The sequence below is a fragment of the Diospyros lotus genome, chromosome 1 (assembly GCF_014633365.1).
Source record: "Diospyros lotus cultivar Yz01 chromosome 1, ASM1463336v1, whole genome shotgun sequence".
In the NCBI taxonomy this organism is placed as follows: Eukaryota; Viridiplantae; Streptophyta; class Magnoliopsida; order Ericales; family Ebenaceae; genus Diospyros; species Diospyros lotus.
The window spans coordinates 27,285,252-27,311,628 of record NC_068338.1 but is presented as its reverse complement, the minus strand read 5'-3'; the positions used below and the strand labels follow the sequence as shown (position 1 = coordinate 27,311,628).

General features: G+C 38.2%; 1 protein-coding gene across 2 annotated transcripts in view; it reads right to left on the bottom strand.

Moving 5' to 3' along the window:
• The window catches only part of LOC127802681 (uncharacterized), a 69,081-nt gene that overhangs the window by 19,329 nt on the left and 23,375 nt on the right, over nucleotides 1–26,377 (bottom strand). For both annotated transcript variants that reach the window (XM_052338640.1, XM_052338647.1), the window contains 8 exons: nucleotides 15,921–16,040; nucleotides 14,741–14,772; nucleotides 14,521–14,659; nucleotides 12,234–12,788; nucleotides 5,240–5,766; nucleotides 5,098–5,161; nucleotides 4,885–4,984; nucleotides 4,479–4,666 (listed from right to left, as the gene is read on the bottom strand). In XM_052338640.1, the coding sequence (XP_052194600.1) occupies nucleotides 4,479–4,666; nucleotides 4,885–4,984; nucleotides 5,098–5,161; nucleotides 5,240–5,766; nucleotides 12,234–12,788; nucleotides 14,521–14,659; nucleotides 14,741–14,772; nucleotides 15,921–16,040 (1,725 nt within the window). The remainder of the gene's footprint in view (nucleotides 1–4,478; nucleotides 4,667–4,884; nucleotides 4,985–5,097; nucleotides 5,162–5,239; nucleotides 5,767–12,233; nucleotides 12,789–14,520; nucleotides 14,660–14,740; nucleotides 14,773–15,920; nucleotides 16,041–26,377) is intronic.

Here is a 26,377-nt window from a genome sequence, read left to right as displayed (position 1 = left end):
CTCTTCCTTCGTCTCCTACCTCTAAAGTAGCACAACCCTTAAATTCTTCCTTGTCAAACACTGATTCCTCGGCCATTGGCTCATCTCCTGTTGCTGCCATTTCACAGCCTCATTCTAGACCTGCAACTCATGTCCTTAAATACACAGCTGCCCCAGCACCTTCCACTCACCCTATGCTTACAAGGTCCAAGGCCAAACAACTTCAACTTACCTCTCCTCATGCCCTAGTGAGTTCCCTAGAGCCTAATTTTGTTCATAAGGCCTTTTTAGACTCACAATGGGTTAAGGCTATAAAGGAAGAGTTTGCAGCCTTGCAATGCAGTAATACTTGGGATTTAGTTCCATTTTCTGAGGATATGAATCTCATTGGCTGCAAGTGGGTTTTTAAAGTTAAATATAATCCTAATTAGTGCTCAAGCACAAGGCTCAGCTGATAGCAAAGGGTTTTCTTCAAACATCCAGAGTTGATTATGCTGAGACCTTTAGCCTTGTTGTTAAGGCCCTACTATTCGAGTTTTCTTCACCTTAGCTATTACTTTTGGTTGGGACATTTAGCAGGTGGATGTAAACAATGTCTTTTAGAATAGTGATCTTACTGAAGATGTGTTTATATCACAACCAGAAGGGTTTGTTGATGCTCGGTATCCTTACCACGTGTGTAAGCTAAGGAAATCTCTTTATGGCCTTAAGCAAGCTCCTAGAGCTTGGTACACAAAGTTGAGAGTTGCTTTATAGTTGTGGGGTTTTATACGGACTGTGTATGATGCTTCATTGTTTGTTAAGTGCACTTCTCAATTTGATTTGTTTGTATTGATTTATGTAGATGATATTTTAGTCACAAGATCTGATCCAGCAGCCCTTTGAGCATTTATTCAAGATTGGGACACTAATTTTGCTGTAAAAACTCTAGGATCTATTCATTACTTCCTGGGGTTTAAAGCTCATAGAAATCACAATGGAATTTATCTCACAGAGTCTAAATATACCTTGGATTTATTGAGGAAAGCTGTAACGGTTGGGGTCCACATAGCAACGTATTGTCCGGTTCAGGTTACAACCAATCTCCGATTTTGTGAGTCTAGGATTTAATCCCAAAACGCGCGTCACTATGTAGAACACTCTCCGCACTTATATGCCCAATTTGTAACATCTCGCATCGAACGATAGGAAGGACCGGAACAACTTACCCTGATGACCCTACGCGAACGTCCCAAGGGATCACCCATCCTTGAGTTTCCCTAACTCAAGCACGCTTAACCCCGGAGTTATTTACCTACATTTAACCCAAAAGGTATCCAGCTGATATTGTTTCCGTCCTTACTTATCCTCGATATCTACTACCCTTCTCTAAGCTCTTAGAGTATTACATTCTCCCCCCCCCCCCCCCTCTTGAGCACATGATGTGCTCGTCATGCGACCTTACAACTAGTCCCAGATCTTCTCCCATTTGGGGGCTGCCATCTTAGAAGCCTACCAGAAGCTGCTCCTTGTACAAGCCCTTGAGCCCCAGCGCCACTCCCCACTCTCATCAAACCGCCTTCACCAAGGGTCAGCTCTGATACCACATGTAATATCCCGCATCAAACAATAGGAAAGACCAGAACAACTTACCTTGATGGGCCTACACAAACTTCCCAAGGGGTCACCCATCATTGAGTTTCCGTAACTCAAGCACACTTAACCCTGAAGCTCTTTGCCTACATTTAGCTCAAAAGGTATCCAACTAGTGTTGTTTTCTTCCTTACTTATCCTTAATATATACTACCCTTCTCTAGGCTCTTGGAGTATTACACAATTCCCCCCCTCATGCATGGCCGATGTGGGATTCACCTAAGGTGCCTACACACACCCCCCCTTAGGGACTCAGCGTCCTCACTGAGGTTTGCCCCACCACCGCGCTCAAAGGCTCGGGAGTCGGCTCTGATACCATTCTGTAATGGCTGGGGTCCACATAGCAACGTATTGTCCGGTTCAGGTCATAACTAATCCCCGATTTTGTTAGTTTGGGATTTAATCCCAAAACACGTGTCACTATGTAAAACACTTTCCGCACTTATATGTCCAATTCCCCCCTTTGCACAGTCAATGTGGGATTCACCTAAGGTGCCTACAAAGGCAGCTATGCAAGACTGTAAACCATATGATACTCCCATGAATTCAGCTATCTCCTTAACTAATGAGAGAGATTCTTTCTTAAATCCATCTCTATATCGAACCATTATTGGATCCTTGCAATATTTGACCTACACTAGACTAGACATATCATTTGTCGTCAATAAACTAAGTCAGTTTTTGTCCTCTCCTAAGCAGCAACACTGGATGGCCTGTAAAAGACTGCTTAGATATCTCAAGGGTACTCTTGGCTTGGGCTTACTGTTCTCACCAGCACCTACTGATTTACCCTTAGTGGTTTATACTGATGCGGATCATGTTGGTTGTAGGGTTACCAAGAGATCAACTAGTGGTGTTTGTGTATTTTTTGGGAATAACCTGATAGTATGGAGTTCACAGAAGCAGTCAGTTGTTGCCCAATTTGTGGGAGAGGCTGAATATAGGACCACTGCTCAAGGGGTAACTGAAATATTGTGGCTAGCATCATTGTTTGCAGAGTTAGGATATCAGTGTGTTCATACACCGATTGTATGGAGTGACAATATGGCTGCCAAGAGTATTGCTGAAAATCCGGTGTTTTATTCTCGCACTAAACACATTGAGATTGATGTGTATTTTGTGCGAGAAAAGGTGGAAAATGGTGAGGTAGAGATCCGTTATGTTCCTACTTCACATCAGATAGCTGATATCTTCACTAAGGGTTAACCGAGCAGATTTCAGTGTTTGTGTGATAAACTTAGTCTAAAGTTGTCACCTGTCCAGGCAGCAGTCTCTCAAGAATTTTCAGAGAAGCAACCAGTCAAGAGGAAGTCTAGTTTGAGGGGGAATGTGAAAGAACATATTACCTGAGTTGCTGCTTAAAGTTTGTTGTTGATCATTTAAATAATTGTGCTGTTACTGTTGTAATTTTGCTTGTATGCTTATGCTGTTGTGTAGTTAGGCAGTGGCTTAGGCTTGCTGAGTATATAATCAGCGTTGCCTTCATTTTATGAATCTTGATTTTCATTTTGTTCATTCAGTTTCTCTAAGTAAAATCCGAGCATTCCTTTCTCTCGGTTGTGCCCTAGTTTCGTCTGTTTCAGAAAGAAAACAAAAGGTCTTTACCCACATCAATTGCCCAACCAAAAAGAAGTCAAAATATTGGTTCACGAAAAAATTGTTTACTGTCATCTCAAATGGCTACTTCAAATACAGGTCAATGTCCTATGGTTAAGTGCCTGACATGGGTGTTTCACAATTCCAGAAGAGCCACAATATATCGGGCTCTTTCCTAGTTAGCCACATCAAAACACATATCTACAGTATGCCAACTATCAAGGGTCTGACACTGTTATTTTATAATTTGGGGGAAGTCCATGTAACATTGCAAGAATTATATTGTTTCTTATCTTATTATTAGATATGAAGTTGTGCCCTTCAAACTTGCATTATGTTTCATGTGCTCTAAGCCTCTAGAAATGGATACAAGCATGACCCCCAAGTTTCCGTATAGGCAAAAAATAAACAATAAAAAGCATGCGCTTAAACATGTGTAGGACAATTGTATGGTGCCTGTATAAGGGTCTGAAAGGACAGTTGTTGGACATGGCATATAGGCCCTTGCATAGGTATTGCACCCTTGAAAAGAATCCATGCTTCCTAGAAGGAGAATAGCAAAAACCTCTTGGCTAGGTCTAACATCCATGGCTCAAGAGCCCTGTTAACTATTAACAGGACAATAAAACAGCTTCAAAAGTCTTCTTTGGATAACCTAGTTTATTCAGGTATACAGGTTAATAATTCTAGGGGAAGGACAATAGTACACACTCTTGAAATTTCGGTTGAGTCTAGAAGAGAACAACCAACCAAATACCAAAACAAATGCAAGAAAAGGAGGAGGCGGAGAAGAAGTAGGGAGGAAATAAAGAGAAACCAGATGTGAGAATAGGAGAATTGGAGCTAACTCATTCCTTAAATTTGATGTAGCACTTTAACGTCAATAAACTATATGATCTTTTTTCAGATAAATAATATGATATAATATCTAAGTTGTTCATAGTTTGAGACCTTAGGGTTTATCAGAGGAGTTTTTGGGTTGGGGGGGGGGGGGGGGGGGAGCAAAAGTGAAAGCACCATCGGGTGTCATTAGGCTCTCTCTCAAAATAACTTCATTATCAACAATGTCATTTCAAGAATAGACATGTATATATATATATATATATAAAGAGTCAAAACTTTGTTAACCACAAATCCAGGAATGAAGTTCCACAATCAGAGATGACAGTTTTATCTTTTCTTTTCTTCTTCTTTTTTGATAAATGATAAGGGGGCAATCAATCATTAAGCAATTGGAAACGAGCAGAGCATTACTTCATATATAAATATACCTTGAGGCCAAAAGATGTACTAAGTGGATGACCCAAATTGTTAGCAAGTAGACTAGTAGGTGCCACATCCATATGACTGACAGAAGTATTCATAGCTGTTGGTGAAGAAGAACCAAAAGATAGAAACTGGGGTTTTATCCATTGCTCACAATCTTGAGATATTCTCGATAATGCTGTCTTTAGCTGATCTGCAATCAAAAAATAGAGGGCAATTTATGATCTTGAAATTGCCTCCAATAAAAAATAGCTCATTATGGATTAGTGTACAAGGATATATTAACTTAATAAGCTTCAAGAATACAACATAACAAGAAAGAAATTAAGAAGAATCAGAAAAGAGAAATAAAGAATAAAATAACGGAAAATACTATAAAAGAAGGCGACTAATTGGTTAAAAGATACTTACAATTAATCGAGTCACTCAATCCTTTTCCAGTAGAAGTGTTCTGTTGGCTAAACGTTTCAAAAACAAAATAGAAAAAAATTCCAAACAATTGGCATATTCCCTGTAAGAACGGACTGTCAGACAGAAGTTAAATAGAACTGGAAGTATCTTTGAGAATGAATGAACAGATATACTAAAGAACAAGGAAAAAAAGGCCAGTAGCTATGAGTTTACCTTAAAAAACTCAACATTCACTATCTCCAGTTTCTGTATCAGCCTTGCATATTTATCCATCAACCTAGAGCCAAACACTTTCAGCTAAATGCAACTATGGATGTATTTAATATTTCAAATGTAAGGGTAAAGAATATGTCACCTCAGAAGACAAAGCGAAGATCCTGTTTGAGCTGTCATTTCTTCATCATTGCAGTGAGATGAATAATTCCTTGAATGATTGGGCTTAGAGATCCTGCTCGGTAGTTGACTATCTTCATCAATAAAGTCAGCAAGAAGATCTTCATTTTCATCTTCTGAGACAGAATGACTATGACTTCCATTTATATGATTTGTATCATTGTCTTTTGGAAGAAGCTTATCAGAATGACTATAACTTCCAGAGTCAGACCCTTTAGGTGAAAAGGAATCATGGAACTCTTTGGAACTTAGTCTCACCAAAAATGGATTTCCATCTTTAAGCCAACAGGAAAATCCACTACTCTTGGAGCCATTTCCAACTGAATCTGCAGATCTACTGGAATGCATCACTCTTTTACTAGAAGAATTATGATCAGATGGAACAATCAGTGCTGCCCCATCACCAGTAAGTCCAGAAAAACTGATGACTTGTAGGGTCTCTGCTGGCAATTTTAGCCAATTCTCCTTTTCCAGAACCATTTTTAGTGCCTGCAAAATAAAATAAAAATTAATTTTCGGAAATGCATAATGTTACTTGATGCAATATGAAGAACAGATGGTGGAAACAACCAAATAGCTTATGGTACAATCACATGGAAAAGAATATTATATGCCAACAGACAGAAGACAGTTCGGCTTAAATTGAAACTGGAAGGATTACAGATGCTGGAACACAGCCTCCCTCGGAAAGAAAGCGAATAAATGGAGGGGAAGGGGGCAATATCTCTATATAGGGATAGGAAGGTGCACAGACTTGCTTCAAATTGTTAAGGATACAGATGGTAAAACACAGCTGAAAAATAGGAACAGAGGCCAGGGGGAGATTGCAATATCTATATGTGTCAAGGCAGGTAGACAAGGTTTGGGAAATCATTGGATGAGAGTTTGGGTGGATTGGTGTCTTGGTTTTTGTGTTGGACCTTTTTTTTATAATGAAAAAGAGAATGAACAATTGCTGAGGTAGGCCAAACTACAAGGAAACAAAGCAAACCTAAGCTACAGTAATGCTCATGCAAACTAAAAGAAATAATGCAAATAACATGCCATATGTTTATAGTGCAAACATTAAAACAAGAAGATACAAGGACTAATACTTGGCAAAATCATGGAAGAACAAGTTATATGGCAATATGGGAAAGCTCACATGTTGCACAAGTTTTGGGGTCACACAAATAAGGTTTTCTTGGTCCCATGCATTCTATAAATTTTTCCTAAGCTATAATCAAGTTCCAATGGGAAAAGGTTGACCAACCGTTAAAAAAAAACACCCAAAAGTTCCTATATTCTGACTTGGGCTATGGTTTAATCGGTGAGGGGCTGGTTTGGTTAATTAGGTGTTGGACTTGAGTTTAAAAGAATTAGGTTCTATCACGGTCTGGGAGTGAAATGAACTACGTTAAAGATAAAAACTTGGACTGGGATAGCCGGGACTAAGATATAATTTGGGGTTTGGCTTGGGGTAATAAGCGGATATTGGGTTTCTGGAATGGGAAATTTGGTTCCAAATTGGGTCGAGTAAGAAAGCAATTGGGTTAGAGTAGAGAAATTCAAATAGGGTTGCTGGAAGTTGGGGGGGAAGAGAGAAGGTAATCAGGCTGGCAGCAGAAATCACAGTGGCAAGGACTTTCAACCATGGTGATGGTGTGATAGAGGGTAGGCACCGTCAGCAAGGCCTCTGGTGAGAATTCAATGACTAGAGTGAAGCTTTTGGCTGTGTCGGAACCTGTCAGCAAGTGTTTCCAGTTGGATTTCAACACAGCACGACTTCGCACGACTTCATGCAATGCTCTTGCTGGAAGAATATGCATTGGTCAGGGCATCCAATGCTTCAATGCTGGAAGAATAGGCATTGGTCAGGGCATCCAATGCTTCAATGCTGGGTACTTGAGCAAGTTGAGGGTTTCAAAGGTTGCTAAAGCTCATCCGGAAGTTTCAATGGTATATTGATGAATATGTAGCTTTGTTGATGACTGATGACAGCTTCACAAAATGTCGCTTTGTTGATAAAATCAGGTGTCCTGAAAGATGGATGCCATGTTGATGATGGTTCGATGAAGATGATGCTGTGCTGGGTAGTGGACAATGAACTGTAGCTGAATGTTTCTGATAGATGCATTGAGAAGCTTCAGAATGAAGCAAGATGGATCAAGGTTTCCTCTGATACCAAATTGATGTAGGACAGTTGGGAATGAAGAAGAAGAAGAGCAGAGAAGATTAAGAGAGAGGAGAGCAGTTGACACAGAAATTTATAAGAAAACTGATCACATAACTACATTCCACATTCAAGTACACACACATATATATCCAACGTGAAACAAGAAACATACCCACAAATACAAGAAATTATAGAACCCCCCCCCCCCCCAAACAAAAAATAAATAAATAAAAAAAATAAAATAAATACATCCAAAAATCTACTCCTACACCTACAATCCAAATTTCCCTCAAGACAGTCCTGCATCGCAAAGTTGTACCTAGTCCTTGAACCTACTAAGAAGCCCCTTGAAAGACTCAAGACAGTATAGCGATTGCCTCATTTCCTTCCAAAGAAAAAGGCATAAAAATAGTATCAACCACCTCTTTCCTCCAAGTTCCTGCACCAAAGATCCCTCCAACCCTCTCCACTACCATCCTCTTCTAGGTGAAAAGAGATTGAACAGAACTCCCTAGTCCAGTTAAAGAAATATGGTTATCTCTTTTCAGATTACACTTCAAACCAGGTGAAGGAAAGTCCACCCGTGGAGCAAGAATGCTCAGCATCACAGGACATCCTCAAAAAAACCAGAGGTTAGCAGACAGCCTCCAGAGTCTCATTCTGCACAAGAGCAGCAGGATGGGAACAAAAAAGATAGCTCAGAAAGGAAAACACGGTCACAGAAAGATCTGGAGCACTTACAAAATAAGAAGAGGAAAAGAATGGACTTACAAAACAATCCCCATTGGAACTTTCTGCTTGCCTTTTCCTTGGACTGAAATAAGAAGAGGAAGAAAGAGCTACAAAGATCCTTGACACCCATCCCCATTGGACTTTCCATGTCTGATTTGCCCAATCAGTCAGTTCTAAAGTACCTGAAAAATATCATTCCGACCTTTGGGAGTCACAACCAAGCATCAAAAAACATCTGCGAAGCAGCCTCATCCACAGTCGCGACCCTCATTCTCTCCAAATTTCCAGAGGCTTTTTTTATTTTCCCTAATAACACAATCGGGTTGGCACTGCTGGCATACATCCAGTAGGAAAATACCTGTGGTTTCCCAATGGTTACCTGGTCACTCCACCTAGACTTCAAACAAGTCCGGTGCCTTGGTTTGGGAAAATACCTTTTTAGTGTGGCTAATTAATCTCGTTTATATTATTTTATTTTCCTTAAGGACTTAGAATTCAAACCCACCAACCTTGACCCTCCATGGTCGATGATGTTATTCCCTGTTCTCCTTTTCTTTGTTTTTGGCTGACTCCAGTCGACCAAAATCCAGGTTCAGTTAACATAAGTCATCCAATAGCTCTCAATTGAGCTTCAAGTTTCAGTTGACCAAAGTAAACCAATGAGGTCCTCTTGTCTCTATGTCTATCTTTGGTTCACTAAAATTGACATTCGATCAACCGAAGCCACTCTAGCAACTATTTTACTCCCCTTTTTGTTATAATTGGGAGCACTGGCAGTCCTTGAATCAAGCCCAAATACACTCACCCTTACACACTGATTTAATTCAATACAGAAATATAACAAGAACAGAATTGAAAAGATTAAAGAAAGAACATGCAAACCACACAAGAAACACCCAGCTTTTATCCTGGTTCAGGCCGCATAAAACAGTCCTACATCCAGCCGCTTTCAGAGACAGCAATCCACTAGAACTTGATGAAAAACAGTACAAGAAATACACTTGCATAATCCCTCTTCTCTCACTGATACATGATAATTCTCACTATGAGATTACAAGACTATCTTCTCTAGCTTTCTCTCACAATACAGCTTTTGCACACAACAATAAGAATGATCAATCACCCACTCGGCAGTTTACCCCCACGCCTCTCATTTATAGACATAAGGGCATGAGTTACAAAGGGGGATATAACTGGGAAAATTCCTTAACTACCCCTCACTTAATATAATATACAGTTAGCCTAATTTACCTAACTGCCACTACCTCACATATAATCCTAAATGGGAAGTCTGAGACCTTCTAATCTTTCCAAGGACTGCCAGTGCTCCCAATTATAACACTTTCAAACGATTGACTTTTTAACGTTAATTTATGGTCTAAATGGAGTTGGATTTCCTAAAAGCTTTGACAATGTTGCAGCCCTTCCCATGGGATCTCCAACAACACGTCATGGGCACAAGATCGACTTCATTGAGTCCATTCTTTTCCTTAATCATAAAAAAGCATGTCAATTTTGCCCCCAAAAACTCGGCTTGTCCTTAAAATCATTTCATTTTTGTAAAACCCTTCTTCCCAAAACTCTTAATGGCTATTTTAAATATTAAGATGTGTTACAATATTTGTTTTAAAGCAACTCTTTGCTGTTGAACACAACATTTTGAATAAGACCTCCATTTTCAACTTCAAACCAAAACCCAAAACATTCATATTCGTCTACCCTTGTGAAAATACCATATAGGGTTACATCCATTACAAAAGATACATGCCCACACAACATCACAATACATCCCAACAATAAGATGTCTATCCTACCAAAACATGATACAAAAATAGTATAGCATGCTCTTAAAACAGCTCAATTTATGAGCTACTCTAATGGCCTCTGCTAGCGGTAGCTACCTCATGATCATCTAAACATGTAGAGTGAGAATGCAAGTCATGAGCGTCTATAGCTCAGTAAGAATTCCATGCATACCATGAATGCACCCCCATTTCCCATACTTTCATTTTCAGGGCCTCTTTGACCAAGACAATGCCCCCTTTGTAAAGGGAGTGACCTTTATGGTTACTGTCTTCAGAGAAACACCGTCACTTCCGCGGCGAAAGTCCCCCATGGACAACCTTGCCATACCATCATCTATGCACTCCAAATGCACATAATAGTTATATAACATGAAAATAAAATGCATCACACAAAAATTACATGCCATGTATGTCATGCACCTCAAAAGGGGTTTAATGAAAGACCTACAGTGGTTATGCTTCCAAGCACCAAGGGTTCTCCCTAAGTTGTTGCTCACTCCTCTCCTCAGTCCCTTACCTTGTAAGAGTTTGTCACCCCCAAGCTCCCAAGACTTCTCTCACTCTCCCTCTCTTTCCCTCAATTTTCTCTGCAATAGCATGCATGAAAATGAGCAAAGACACCCTTCTCGAGGCCTTCTATATTGCCCCTGCAATTACCCAATTCCCCCTACTTGATGCCCTAGTAGTCTCTTCCATAAAGGCATTTTGGTCCACCAAGATTTGCAAACAAATTTTCTGGTTTGTTCCCTCTTCTTTCCAGCCCTGTTCAGGCTTTTCTTGACTTGGTTTTTAGGGCAAACATCAGCCCTAATTGCTTTTTCCAGACTTGCCATCAGTTTTGACACTGGCCCCCTCCAACTTGGTTGGCCTCTTGCATGGTAATTCCCTCATTTCCCCATCCTTTTATTCCCCACGTCTATCCAACACTCTCAGAGATACCAATGGGGAAAATTCCTTGTCATTAGCCTAACCACCTCAATTAATCAGTCATTCCATTCTTCTTGTCCTAACTCACCTTAATTGGTCACGTAATCCCCGTCAATTAATCTGTACATGGGCCCTCTTAATTGGGCAATTCTAATCTTTAGAAGTGTCCCATTAGGTGCTTATTAACGTCTCAATGAGATCCTTTTAATTCCAAAAGTCCATGGTCCAAAACCCAGTTGTAATTCAAATTGGTCGCCAAAACCCATTGTTCCAGCGAGCATCTCTTCGGTCGACTGAAACCCTAGTTCAGTCAACCAAACTTGTCTAGCTTATAGAACAAGTCTCGGCCATCTAGCTTCGGTAAACTAAAGCCCCAGTCCAATCAATTGAACTTGTCCAGTGAGCAGAACAAGTTTCGATCAGTTGACTGAAGACCTCCTCTAGGGTATTTTCGCCTCCTTTTTCCACACCCATTTCTTCATACCCTTGATCATTCACATGCCCATCTCAGGCCATGAATTTCCCTCTAAGTTTTTCCCATATAAACCCACAACAGGTCCACTGGGTCCAATCAGGGCCCAGCAGAGATGATCTGAAATATCCCTTGAATATCCCCAAATACCCATTTTCTCCCAAAAATTCCAACTAATGAATTTAATCAATCGAAGCAAAATTACATGTTTTCACATCCACTATCCTTACTCTTATGTCACAACCATCAACTTCTTTTGAAGGAAGAACTTCTAAACGATGCTCAGGCCAAGAAGGTTTAGACACTACCTCCAACAACAATTTCCCTTCTACAACGCAATTCTGGTCCAATCTAAGGCTAACAAAATCCAAAATAAATAATAAATAAAACTGTCACGCACCTTCCCAATCCATATTGCCCATCTCCGATGAGTAAATTAACCTCGACATCCTACAAAGAGCCAATACCATTACAACAAACCCCCATTCCCTGTTAGATAAGCTTCTAAAGCCAACTCTACCAAACTCTCTTTACATAGAGCCTTTGATGCCCAAAATCCAGCCTGAATGAGAGAGTTCTAACACTTTCTCACAAAGCCAAAAACAACTCTGCATTAGTCAGCAAAAGCCATCTGAGGAGCCCTCTTCTTCTCTTGACGACCGTGGAAAGTCATCCCCTTCCTCCCACAATGAGGAAGGATCAAGATGCAGCAACTGAGATCAGGCGCTCTCATTTGGGTCATTTGTTCTTTGAAAAATAAAATTCCTTAAAGAACCAAAATAACAAGCTGTGCCTAACAGTATATAATTTATTTCAAGAAATGATAACTAAAAACTTGTATATATACTTCAGGACAAGGACTTACATATATATTCTGCCGATGAAAAGCAAGATAATAGTTTTCACAGACTGCCTTCACTTTCTGCCTGAACTCAACTGCTTTGGCTCCACAAAAAGCTTCCCCAGCCAAGATGAAGACATTAAGTTCTTCATAATTTTTCAAAAATTGATGAATGCTGGTTGAACAAACAGCAGAAGAAGAAAGCAACACTGATACACGGCTTGTTGTGAGTTGCCAAAGATTTTTGCGGCCACGCTGCAGCGTCTGTGAAACAAATACCATAGCATCTTTCCTCAGCTGAAACCATGGGGATCCACTGCTTGACGCTTCACTCCCACCATTCCTTGATTCATCAACCAGATCAGAAGATTCTGCCGAAATGGAACTATTAGTTTCAGTAGCATTATCTGAAGAGGCGGGCACTGTTGCTTGAACTCTGTCCATGGGATCGGAGATTGAGACATCATCCATACTTGATTTATGATTTCCTGTTACTGAGTCAGCCTGCTTTATATCCCCAGGAAACCCAGAAACATCACCTGGCTTCTCCTTTATATTTGAAGTATGGCATGCTGAAGCCTGTAACAGTGACATAAAACTTCATAAAAAAGCTTATTATACGCTTACACAGCAGAAGCACATCTAGAGTCCCACTATTCTCTCACCAAGAATCAGAAAGGTTTGTAAAAGAACCTTTACCCCTAAAATTTGCTGCAAAAAATTGAAAGTGCTCATACTAAAGATGACAAGGCAATAATTCAAGATCACAAAGCCAAATGCAATTTTGCATCTCTCTCTCTCTCTCTCTCTCACACACACACACAGGGAGAGAGGGAAAGAGAGATTAAAGCAGCTAGGTTCTTTAAAATCTCACTAAAAAAAGAACAGTAAACAGATCGATGATCATGTCAAAAGCAGCTAGTAACAATATATTAGATATATAGACTTCCACTGCTAGAAACATCAGTGATACATGAATAACTAATCTTTCAATAATCCTATAATTTCATTTTCTTTTAATTTTATGTTCTTTTCATTAATTGTTATTTTTTTACTCTTTGGAGGTTAAACAAAAAGAGATCATATTATCATATTACTTTTGAAATGAGCTGATAAGACAGTTTTGGGTTGAGGAAGAACCACCGGTGGAGCTTGATTATCAAAAATGTGAGAATGAAAGCTATGAATAGAATGCATTCCAGTTGGTAATGACCTCACTTCTAGTCTTCTACTCAAGGTATATGCATTTTACACATTTCTTTACAAGAATAAAATGTTGTTCATATAATCCATTATCCCCTATTCTTATACATTGTTTTTTCTCTTTCATTTTTATAAGATGGAAAAATAACGATAATTTGGATGATTTAGAAAGGCTTGACGAAGGTTCTGTGGACATCATCCATCCTTTTAGTGGTTCAAGTTCTACTAGAAATGAAGGAGAAGGATAACACAATGAAAGAAATTACAATGATGATAAAATTCATCCATAAACTTCATATTGATGCATCAACAGTTTTCTGTAAATGTTGACTTGTAATTTGAAATTTTAATCTAGAATTTTATTTTATTTTCATCCTATGTTTGTATTAACATTGTTGTGTAGACTTGTTCTAATTGTAGGAGAATTTTAGTTGATGAAATTTTGATTCTATTAAAGTATTATGTGATATATTTGAATTTCTTTTATCTTTTAGATCTAATTCATAGTTGTTTTTATTTATTTAACTAATATAAATCAACCCCAATCCGACTGCAAAATGCCTGGCCCTTTCTCCTTCCTGATTCAATATCCCAGTCCAGCTTTCAGAATATTGCTTCATGGACCCCATCATCCTAACAGGCATACAAGTACCAACTCACAAATGGAGTTTGCAGGACTTACACTTCATGGGAAGAGTAACACTCATAGAGAGCCCTCATTCCCAAGTCAAAACCAATGAAAACCTTAGAGGGCTTTAATTAGTCCATTAAGCAATTCACCAGAAAACCTTTTACAATGTGCTTTGGTTTTAATTTCAAACCAAATAACCTGAAAGAAAAAATAGTAAGCTCATATAAATTTTAACATGAAAAAGTTGTAAGGATATTATGAATCAGATTTTGAAAAGGATACAGCTTTATCGTCACCTTTAATTGATACAAAGCAATATCCAAAAAATGTTTAATACAACTAGAACCAGCCAAGGCTGCACAAATAGTAAACTGAATACATACAGATGACCTACAAAGAGAAATTTATATGTAGCTAACAATAAATGTATACCAATCCAAATTGAGTAATTTACACAAAGCCACCCATGGAATTTACCTTGTCCTCCGGCTGAAAACTCATGATTGCATAATATGAACTCATCAGCTTAAAAAGGGCAGCCAGTGTTGCTAATAAGCATTGCCTAAACTTGGATTCAGGTATCTGATGGCATAGATCACTGTAGGTAAGTCTGGAACTGGAAATTCAAGAATTAAATCAGAACAAGCATTGTATACATGCAAAAACCAAACAAGTTATGCAGACATAAAAGTACTACCTACTACTTTGTACACTGGAAGTTTCCAAATCCTGCAAAATGTAACCAGTATTTTAGTGAGGTTGTGATTTCATAAAGTAAAAAACAAATGTGGCCAAACATTACACAAAAAATATGCTAGATACTGCTAGGTGCAGGTCAAGAAAAGCAAGCAAGAACAAACAGGCAAAAAAGAGCATCTAATGGGATCTTTATCTTGTTTGCATCTAATGGGATCTTTATCTTTTTAGGCTCCAGTGTGCGGTTCACATACTGTATACAGAGAGGAAACACTATGGAACCTGAAACGTTACTTTTTTTAGGCTTGTAGGTTTTCAGACAAGTGAAAGTTTTAGAAGAGTGTCAATGAAAAAATGAATGTTCGAATGTCTTTACTTCTGCAAATATAATTTTTTTAAGCATATCAAAATGTCCATTATTTTGAGTTAGTGGTACATAAAGAAGCTAAAAGGAGGTGAAAAAGCCTACTATCCAGCACAAATACTAATACCTAAGAAGCGCATAGAAAATGTTGTGAGCGTGTTTAGTGTCAAGATCAAAAGAAAAGTGGTATGTCTCAAATGTCCAAAAAGTGCATAAGGTATCATTAAAGCATAACAAACAGGTATATCATAAATATCTCTTTTAGGTTACTCAAGCTTATAGTTTTACATGTAATGAAATGGCATCAAACTGTTAAACATTATGGAACTCCTATTTCAAGGAATTACTAACAAAAACCACAACTAGGTAATTGAAGGGCAAACCATTGAATATTTTGAGACATAACAACGAGGAGTGATGAGACTTACAGGCACACTAACAGTTTTTTTATTTCTGATTCAGTAATAGGCACACTACATTGGGTAGACTTCTCTTTCTTTTGGTCTTAGAAAATAAAAACACATAGAACTAAACTAGACTGAAAGAAATCCAAAATCCATATAATAGAAAGGAGGCTCTAGTTAAAAGTCAGACAACTTTTAAGAGGGACACACTTCTCTTGGACAGAACACAGTTCCCTTTCTTTTGTTCCAAAGGAAATGTGACAGACTGATACATACACAACTAAGCCAAACAAATCCAAACCCATACAAAATCATAAAATTATACAGAAGTATCTTGTTTCTTTGTATCATTTATTTGCAGCTTCCTCTCTAACAGATTCAACTCAAAAAGAACATTGACTGCGGCACCATACCTCCTGCAATATATTTTTTAAGACTGAATGAGTTTCTGAGAGAACCTCCTGCATAAAGAAGCTTTGTATCTTTTCAGCAAGACCAGAAACATCCCCAATTAGTGCATAGGCATCAACTACCTGTGGAACATTGTGACACATTATTAAGCTAAAAGGTCACACAAAACTTGGAAGAAAATAACATTCATTGATGTATAACATAATATTGAAAAAGATAATAAGGCGGCTCATGATTGTTGTTCCGAACCCAAAAGCATAGAAACCAACCTTTCATAACAAAGAAAATAAGAGTTAATTGCACAAAGCTTCCCTCATTTATGACTTCAGTATCACTAAAAAACCAAAGTAGTCCAGTCAGTTAATATTAAGTAGGATTAATTGCACAAGAAGTGCCCCCACCCACCCACCCCAAAAAAAAAAAACATTTATCCCCTTCCATTAGGTTGTCATTAAAAATGTTAGCATGTGAATTGCACACAATCAAAGAAACGAGATGCCTTTGGACACAGATTCCTTTCCATAAAAAATTAAATCCTCTAGAAAAACTATTTAAAAGACCTACTATTCTTCCCAACTCTAATAATCATAGTTTGACTAATTTTGGTTTTGATCAGAAGTACTGAAAATTTCTCTAGCTAATACTAAGAAAGTAATTTTACAGTTTTAGTTAAAGGATAAACTCGATTTTTTTTTTTTTTTTTTTTTGTGATAGTTCAGGGAGTTAACTTGTGGTGTTTCTAGTTTAGGAGTCATCATGACCCTCGTCTATTAAAAGACGTTCTAAGTTTAAGGGTGCTAAACTGACATTGAATCACATCTAAGAGGGCCTCTCATGTAATTAACCAAAATGATAACTCAAAATTTAGGCACAACATTATTTCCTACCAAAAAAGTTGCAAGATAATTTTTTTTGGTAAATAAGTTACAAGATAAATTACACAAAATTTTGGTTAAGAAACAACCAAGTTTCTACTATTTAGATGTCAATCTCTGGACTACAAGTCATAATTTAATGTGCCCAGATCAGCCATACCAGTGAGATAAACAGGCACTACAAATCTAAATTCCCATCAAAAATCGAAGTTCAGTTCTGGTAAATTAAAATAAAAAGATTCTTGAACCTGAACCATGGAAATATAAATATAAAATTATCTGTAATTTAAACTAAAAGTGCTCTCCCAACATTGAGGTAGGTCCCAAGCCATACTTGCCTTTTCTTGTAACTCTTTAAGGTACTTTTCATTTTCACATTAAAGAAAACTAAAAGCACTCTCCCAGTGCAGGAGGCTCCCCATTCTGCAAGGTTTGGGGGAGGATTTTCTTTGATATGCAGCCTTACCCTTGCTTTGCAAAGAGGCTGTTTCCGCAACCTGAATCCATGACCTTCAAGTCACAAAGGAGTAACTTAACATAAAAAATAATTATCTACTATGATATGCATATGAAAATAAGAAATATTCTTGTTAAAGTGTTGTCTCGAGTAGAGGATAAGAAGATCGGTGAAGAAAGCAGTGCATTTGAGGGCCAATGAAGAATTAAATAGGAGTTTATATCCCAATCTATAATTAGTGATAGTTGGGGGGGTTAAATTGTAAATATGTTTATTTCTTCATCGGGATATCCGCCTAGTCTATAAATAGAGGGCATGGGGTGTGTGTGTGACACGATTCATTCTCATTCTCTAATTTCAAGTGCAGTGTGTGAGAGGAAAGACATGTGTCCAAGAAAGTTCTTAGTAATCTCCAAGAAGATTATTGTACTTGGGTATAGAAAGAGAAGGGCTGCCATTGTACTGATCGGTTTAATCAATAAAGAAAGACTGCTCTGTGGGGGTTTGGACGCTGGATGTAGGGTTGCAAGTGGTGCAATCCGAACCAGGATAATCTTGGTGTTCTTGTGAATGTTTGGTTTGCGCATTCTTACTCTTTTAATTCCGTTTTTTGTTCTGTTTATTATTTCTGTTGATTCTATCAATTCTGTTCTTAAGATTAAATCCGTGAGTGTGTGTTGATGAAGAGTGGCTGAATTCTTGTCTAAGAAAACTGATTCAATGACCCGAGGATTAACAATTCCTTCATGTTTTAGGTATTTCCTTTAAATTAGCAAGGTATGATATGTCTCTAAGCAATAGCACGTAATCCTCACAATATATACATCCCTCCCCTTACCTACCCAAAGAGTGTTAATTCTTGAAAATTAATGAACTCACAGAACACATTTTGTCATGTGGCATACACATTGCGACAAGTTTCTGGCAAGTGTTGCTGTCAGATACATGTTCAACATGAATAAGCCACCTATGTAGAAGTGTTCGTGCATTCTAGAATAGCCCCAATTTGAACTTTGGGCTGATGTTATCTCAAAAGGTGAGTATAGGACACTAAATTTCTCTGTAAACAGTTGTGTGCATGCAATGTTTATTAATGTATTCTAAACACAAAAATAGAACACGTGGATTCCATGGACCATTGATTCTCCCACTCTTCTAAACAGAAACATCGAGCCCTTCAAGTTAAAATTTTAAGTGATCCAAACAACACCAAATTTCTCCACCCCCCCCCCCCCCCCCCCCAAAAAAAAAAAAAATGTGTACCATGTATAACCATCAGCTAAATCATATCATTGGAACAACACCATTAGAAGAAACCAAAACCAACCACATTGCATGCGCAATAAATGTTCCCGGAGAAAGCAGGCAATTAAATACTTTTACAATGATTAAATCAAATCCATAATTAGTATGAGAAAATAATTGTAAGAATAAGTTATCAAATCCAGAATGAGAAAGACTGGTCAACTCTTGCGATTTTTTTACATTACAGTTCAACATTGTGGAGGGGTACCACTGGCTGGGAGGTTCTCACGTATCATTCAGGTTCAGTTGGCAATGGAGGGAGTGCAAGTTTTGGATGTTTGTGGAGCCATCCATGGTGTGAAGATTTTAGGGAGCAGCAGCAAGATATTACCTTTGTTTTGAAGGCACAGAGATGTTCTAGATGTTGCTTTTACACTTTACACTAGGATTATGTGACTGTGCAATAGCAATTTGAAATTTTGGATATCCTTTATTCATTACCAACCCAAGGGCCAACAATCAAAAGACTGGGCTATTTCCGTATCTGGTTGCCTGGAGGCCACACTGTTTTATGATTTGTTGGCTTCCAGCAGAAATACCTCATTTTGTTGGCAAGAAGTTTGGCTTTGTAACACTGCATCCAAGGTTGCCTTCTCTATGTGGACAGCATTGCAAGGTAAGATCCTCACAATTAACAATTTGATTGGAGAATTCAGATTATCATTTAATTAGAGCTATATGTGTAACCACCTAGTTGGAATAAGGCTTGAGATTGTTCTTGTTGCCATAGTGCTACAAGCATAAATAAAGAGTTGAATATGTTAATCGTGTTCTTGTTCATTGACCCATGACTAGCGTATTGTGGCCTTCTATCCTATTCTAATTTGGGTTAGAGGAGATCTATTTCCAGCTATGTCATATGGACCCTGTAATGAAGTGCTAGGACACAAGAAAATGAAATTACGAAAAGAAAGACGGAGACTCTCGATTGATTTACAAATCAGGAACTACAACAATGATAATACAAACAACAGCAAGAGGTGCAGCTATATATATAATAGCAAGACACCGTCAGAAATAAAACAGCGCCTATGCGCTATGCACCTGACTAACTGATTAGCAAACAATGCTAATAAAACAAAACAAACATAACAGAAATACTTATGCTTCCACACTTCCCCTCAAAGCAGACTCCTCTCTGGAGAAGAACAACATTCTGGAACCTGCAACTTATGTTTCCACACTTCCCCTCAAAGCAGACTGCTCCGGAGAAGAACAGTCTGTAATCTTCAACCGATTTAAACAAGAGGATGTAGGAGAAATATGTTGCTGCACAGGAGACACCTTCAAACCAAGCTTAGAGCATAAAAATCAAAACCGATCTTTGGCCAGACTTTTAGTGAACACATCAGCAATCTGATATTCTGTAGGAATGTAACGAACTTCCACTTCACCACTCTCAACTCTTTCACGCACAAAATGCACATCAATCTCAATATGCTTGGTTCTAGAATGGAACACAGGATTTTCAGTCATACTCTTTGCTGCTAAGTTATCACTCCAAACCACGGATGTAGCATGCACTAGATATCCCAATTCGGTAAATAAAGATCTTAGCCACAATAGTTCAGTAACTCCTAGAGCTATAGCTCTATACTCAACCTCTCCTACTGATCTAGCCACCACAGATTGCTTCTTAGAGCCCCATACAATCAAATTGTTGCCAAGAAACACACTGAAACCACTAGTTGACTGCTGAGTTTCTTTGCAGCCAGCATGGTCTGCATTAGTATAAACCTTTAAAGACAAATCACCTATAGAGGAGGAAAACCACAAACCCAATCCAATTGTTCCTTTGATGTATCTAAGTAGCCTTTTACATGCAGTCCAGTGTTGAACTTTAGGAACAGATAAGTATTGGCTAAGCTTATTAACAACAAAGGCAATATCGGGACGTGTATAGGTAAGATATTGAAGAGATCCAATGAGAGTTCTATACAAAGAAGGATTAGGAAATACATCACCCTCATCAGTCAACGGAACACCTGAAACCATGGGTGTATCACAGGGTTTACAGTCTTGCATGTTTGCCTTTTTCAGCAAATCTAACCCATATTTAGATTGAGTCAAGTACAATCCACTTGCATCTCGAAAAGCCTCAAATTCGAGAAAATAATTGACCGAACCGAGAGTCTTTAATGCAAAATGTGTATCTAAATCAGCAATACAAGATTTAAGAGCTAGACTGTTTGAACCAGTAAGCAATATATCATCCACATATACCAGAATAAACAAAACATAAGCTGAGGTCCTTTTAATGAATAAAGACACATCAGATGTTGCCCTAGTGAATCCCCAGCTCTGTAAAGCCATCCTCAACTTATTATACCAAGCTCTAGGTGCTTTTTTAAGACCATACAAAGACTTTTTCAGCTGACAAACATGTGAGGGAAACTGAGAGCTAACAAAACCTTCTGGTTGAGCCATAAACACAGCTTCTTGCAAGTCTCCATTGAGGAAAGCATTGTTTACATCGACTTGCTGCACATCCCATCCAAAAGCTACGGCTAAAGAAAATAATACCCGAATAGTAGGAGCTTTTACAACTGGACTGAATGTATCACCATAATCCAGGCCAGGATTTTGAAGAAAACCCTTTGCAACTAATCTGGCCTTGTATTTAAGAATAGAGCCATCAGTCTTATACTTGATCCTAAACACCCATTTGCACCCAATTAAATTCATATCTTTCAAAAATGGTACAAGAACCCATGTACAATTGCGATGCAAAGCAGAAATTTCCTCCTTCATAGCTTGAACCAATCGTGAGTCTAAGAGAGCTTCATGAACTGAATCAGGTTCAAGAGTACTTACTAGAGCATGAGGAAAAGTAGAAAAAGTTCTGGATTTAGATCTAGTGACCATAGGATGAATTGAGGGTGCAGAAGCAAATGTGAACCTAGGTAAAGAAGGATTTTGAGCTGGCAATGAAGTAGAGGATGAGAAACTTGATATGGTGTGTGGAACAGAAGAAGAGGAAGATAGAGGAGGATTAGGATCCGGAGATGGTGCTACACAAGGAGATAAAGGAGCAGATACTGCAGAAGAAGAAATAGGAAACGAAGAAAACACAGCAGTAGATCTTCCAAATTGAGTCTCACTTGAAATAGGCTTAGAAACAGAAGAAGATGGAGGAAACAAAGAAGGATAGGGAAACTCAATGGGATTGAATTGAACATGCCTGGACACATATACCCTTCCCGAAGGATGCAAGCATTTGTAACCAGCTTGAGTGTGACTATATCCAATGAAAACACACTTGGATGTATGAAAATCAAATTTGTGCTTGTTATAGGGTCTAAGATAAGGAAAACAAGCACAACCAAAAGGTTGCAACAAGAAATAGATGGGAGATTTGTGATACAGCAGTTCAAAAGGATTTTTAAACCTGAGAGGAGAAGCAGGTAAAAGATTTATAATGTAAACTGCAGTTTGAAAAGCTTCAACCCAAAACTTTAATGGCATATGAGCATGAGCTAACAAAGTGAGTCCCATTTCAGCAATATGTCTATGTTTTCTCTCAACCACACCATTCTGTTGATGGGTATATGGACAAGTAAATCTAGGTTGAATACCTTGACTTTGAAGATAAGGTAAGAAAGCCTTAAACTCACCCCCATTATTAGTTTGTAAAGCTCTAAGTTTGGAACTATACTGCAGTTCAGCAAACTTGTGAAAGATGACAAATACTGACAAGGCATCAGATTTCAATTTTAGAGGATATATCCATGAATACCTAGAGTAGGCATCCATAAAGACAATATAATATCGAAAGCCTTCAGTAGATAAAGCTGGAGAGGGTCCCCACAAATCAGAATATACCAATTCTAATGGTTTTGTGGCCTTAATTTCACAATCAGCAAAAGGAAGCTAATAAAGTTTACCGAGTTTACAAGAGTCACAAAAAGATAAGTCAGACTTAGAAAATGGAACATGAATTTTATTCAATACTGTTCTCAATACATTTGATGATGGATGCCCTAATTTGGCATGCCATTGTAAGCTATCAGTATTACATTGAGTATTGGAAGACTTCTGCTCATGAACAAATGAGCGGGGTTGATTACAACTTGAAAAAGCTGAAACATTTGACACCAAAGATACATTTGGAGAATGAGAATGAACGGAAATGCTGGAATCACCATGAGCAAGAGCTGGTGACAGCCCATATAATCTATCCTTAAGACCTCCCTGAAGTAGCACTCTCCTGAAATCCTTGTCCTTAATCAAATAAGAAGTAGCATGAAATTCAGCAATAACATTGTGATCACGAGTGAGTTGTGAAACACTAAACAAGTTCTTTTGCATACTAGGAACATGCAAAACATTGGGTAAAGAAATGATAGAAACAGGTTGTTGATGAGTGTATAAATTGTTGCAACCAATATTCGAGATAGGTAAAGCCTTACCATTACCTACAGCCACTTTGTCATCACCAGTATAAGGAGCATGGATAGAAAGATTGTTTAGATTAGATGTGATATGATTTGTTGCACCAGAATCAACAAACCAAGCAGGATCTGTAATGGATGTTGAAGAATGAGACAGATTATCAGGTTACGGAGAAGAAAAATGACTATAGTAAGGACCACCTGAAACTGATCCTAAATCATTCATGCAAGCTCCATTAGAACCACTAAAGGCAGCCATAAATGCCTTAGAATCTGGCTGACCACCATTATTATACTGAACACCATTATTAAACTGATAAAAGCCTTGATTAGACATTCGTTGAAAGTTCCTGTCAAATCTATGGTAGCATTTGTCAACAAAAGGTCCCGGTTTTCCACAAAGCTGACAATAAATTCTTCTATTTGAAAATCTACCCCGGCCTCTTCCTCCTCTATTAATAAAACCTCCTCCTCTAGGCATGAAACCTCCTCTATTAGAAACAAATTCACTAGTTCTAGCTGTTTGTGCAACATTAATCGTTTTTGTAGAGGTTAGATCCGAATCAAAATTAGAAGCAACCAAAGGTGAATTCTTAGATGACAGCCTTTGCTCATGCATTAATAACAAATACTGCACTTTCTCTATATTGATCTCATCCATTTGATAGGTTATTAAGCTGACAACAGTTTCATAGTCGTGATCGAGTCCATTTAGAATAGAAAGCAGCAATTCCTTATCATCTAAAGGTTCTCCAATTGCAGCTAATGAATGTCCTATAGTTTTAATCTTGAGAACATAATCATTCACAGACATTGCGCCTTTCTTAAGAGATCGTAGCTGCTGCTTTAACTGGAAGGACTTAGCAATAGTTTGTCGAAAATAAAGATTCTCCAAGGAGCTCCATACCTCAGCAGATGATTCAGAATGAATCACCTGTGTGAGAACTTCCTTTTCAATTGTGGAGAACAGCCATCTGAGCAGCAATTGATCTAATCTCATCCAGGTCAGATACTCTGGATTAACTTCATCAGCAGCTGCTCCATCTAACGATGCTGAATCTGGATTCACCAGATACTTTTGTGGTGGAGAAATCTTATTAACAAAAGGCACTAAATCAAACGCACGAAGAGTCGCAAGAATCTATGCTTTCCAAAATATGTAATTGCTCGAGTCGAGCTTGATTGGAATGAAACTAAATGCTTTAGCCACCGCAGAAAAATCAGATTGCGAGGCTAGTGACGAGGAAGAGTTACGAGGAGACGCAGAGGTAGAATTCGAATTACAGGCCATAGGCTCTAATACCATGTAATGAAGTGCTAGGGCACAAGAAAATGAAATTACGAAAAGAAAGACGGAGACTCTCAGTTGATTTACAAATCAGGAACTACAACAATGATAATACAAACAACAGCAAGAGGTGCAGCTATATATATAATAGCAAGACACCGTAGAAATAAAACAGCGCCTATGCGCTATGCACCTGACTAACTAATTAGCAAACAATGCTAATAAAACAAAACAAACATAACAGAAATACTTATGCTTCCACAGACCCTACTAGTTTAGGGTTAAGTACTCATGCTGAAGATTTGACATGTCATATAGGATATGGAACATGAGTGTGAAAAGATTAGTTGGACATGGCTCAAAAAACACATTAATTTTCTCTGAGTGATATATAACAGTCTTGCTCTGTGCATTAAATGCCATATGCTAGTTTACAAACATAATTTTATACTAAATAATGAAAAAATTTGAAAATTTGAGATTTAGCCAGATACACATGTCCTCATCAGACTTCAAAATTAGATGAGTCTGATGCTTGCCTACAGACCTGCACCCAACATCCTATCCAAGCAGGTTTCCAAAGAGAAGAAAAAAGCCTGCTTATCAGTGCCACATGCTTGGATGTGGAGTTTATGAGGAAAGCATTGTATAAGATCCTTCAAATGAAAGGGAAACACCTATACAGATTACATTGCATATTTTTTTACAAATAATTTGCAGATGATATTTTCTTGGTGGACTAGACAAAAGAAGGCATGAATAATAAACTTGAATTAGGGAGAGACACTGTAGAATCCACAGTTTTAAGTTGAGTGAGTCAAAAACTGAATATGTGGAATCAGTTCAATAAAAATAGAACTGGGGATGATGTCACTGTGAGACTTCAAGATCAAATTATCCCAAGAAAAGATTAGTTTAAATATTTAGGATCAATTGTTCTAAAAGAATGGTAGATAATGGAGGATGTTACTCATAGAATCAAGGTATGATGTCAAACTGGAAAAGTGTAGCATTTTATGCGACATAAAATCCCTTCAAAGCTGAAAGGGAAATTTCATCAAATGGCTATAAGACCATCCTTTTTTGTATGGCTCAAATAGTAGACAACTAAGCCCCAACACACACAAAATATGAGCATAATGAGATAAGTATGTTACATTAGATATGCAGCCACACACAAGAAGAGACAAAATTAAAAAATAAGATACATGTAATAAAGTTGAAGTGGTGCCTATTGAAGATTGGATGTGGGAGATGCAATTAAGATGGTTCAAACATGTGAGCCGAAAGCCAATAGATGTACCTATGAGGCAAGTGGATGAAATGAAGCAAGTTTGTGGTAAAAGATGGAGAAGGAAGACTAAAGAAACTTAAAGAAAACCCTTAAACATAACAAAAAATATAATGCCTCACAAAAGATATGACCATTGATAGACATGGTTAGAGGTCTAGAACTTAGGTAGCGGACCACAACTAGTGGGGTTGAGACTTGTAATGAAAGCTGTTATTGATGAGTAGGAAATAACAATATCAGTTCAGGTCTGGGTGCCTAGAGGGGAGAACCCCCTACAAAACCAAAACCTGGTGAGAGTGATTATCTTCAAGGCAAGCCCATCATCAAAGTGGTGAATGAGGAAAAACAAAAGGCATGACCTCCTTTAACCATTGAAAAATACAGGAAAGCAAGAAGTGTTTCCTTCAAAAAATGTAAAGGACTCTCATGCCATCAAACACTAAAGCCTCTCCTTGAAAGCTTCTTGGCCATGAATAGAAGACGTCTAAAACTCTCTTGGGCATTACCCAACAAACACCAGGAAAGAGAAAACTAGACCACAAATATGGCAAATCACCAAACAATGTTGAAAAAGGTGGTCCAATGTTTCTCCACCCCTTGTGCACAGGATACACCAGTCCACCATGGCAAGTCCTCTCTTTCTCAAGTGGTAAATAGTGAGGATAGAACTGTGTAAAGATGCCCACACAAGATGGCAACACTAGGTCGAGTTCTTACTTTCCAAATAGCCTTCAAAGGTAAGCTATTCCACTTGCAACTCTAAGTGCTGTCACGAACCTAGGGTTCGTGATAGGTTAAAGAGGAATTGGGGAATGAAATCAAAGTTGTAGGAGGGGGAAATGGGGCAGA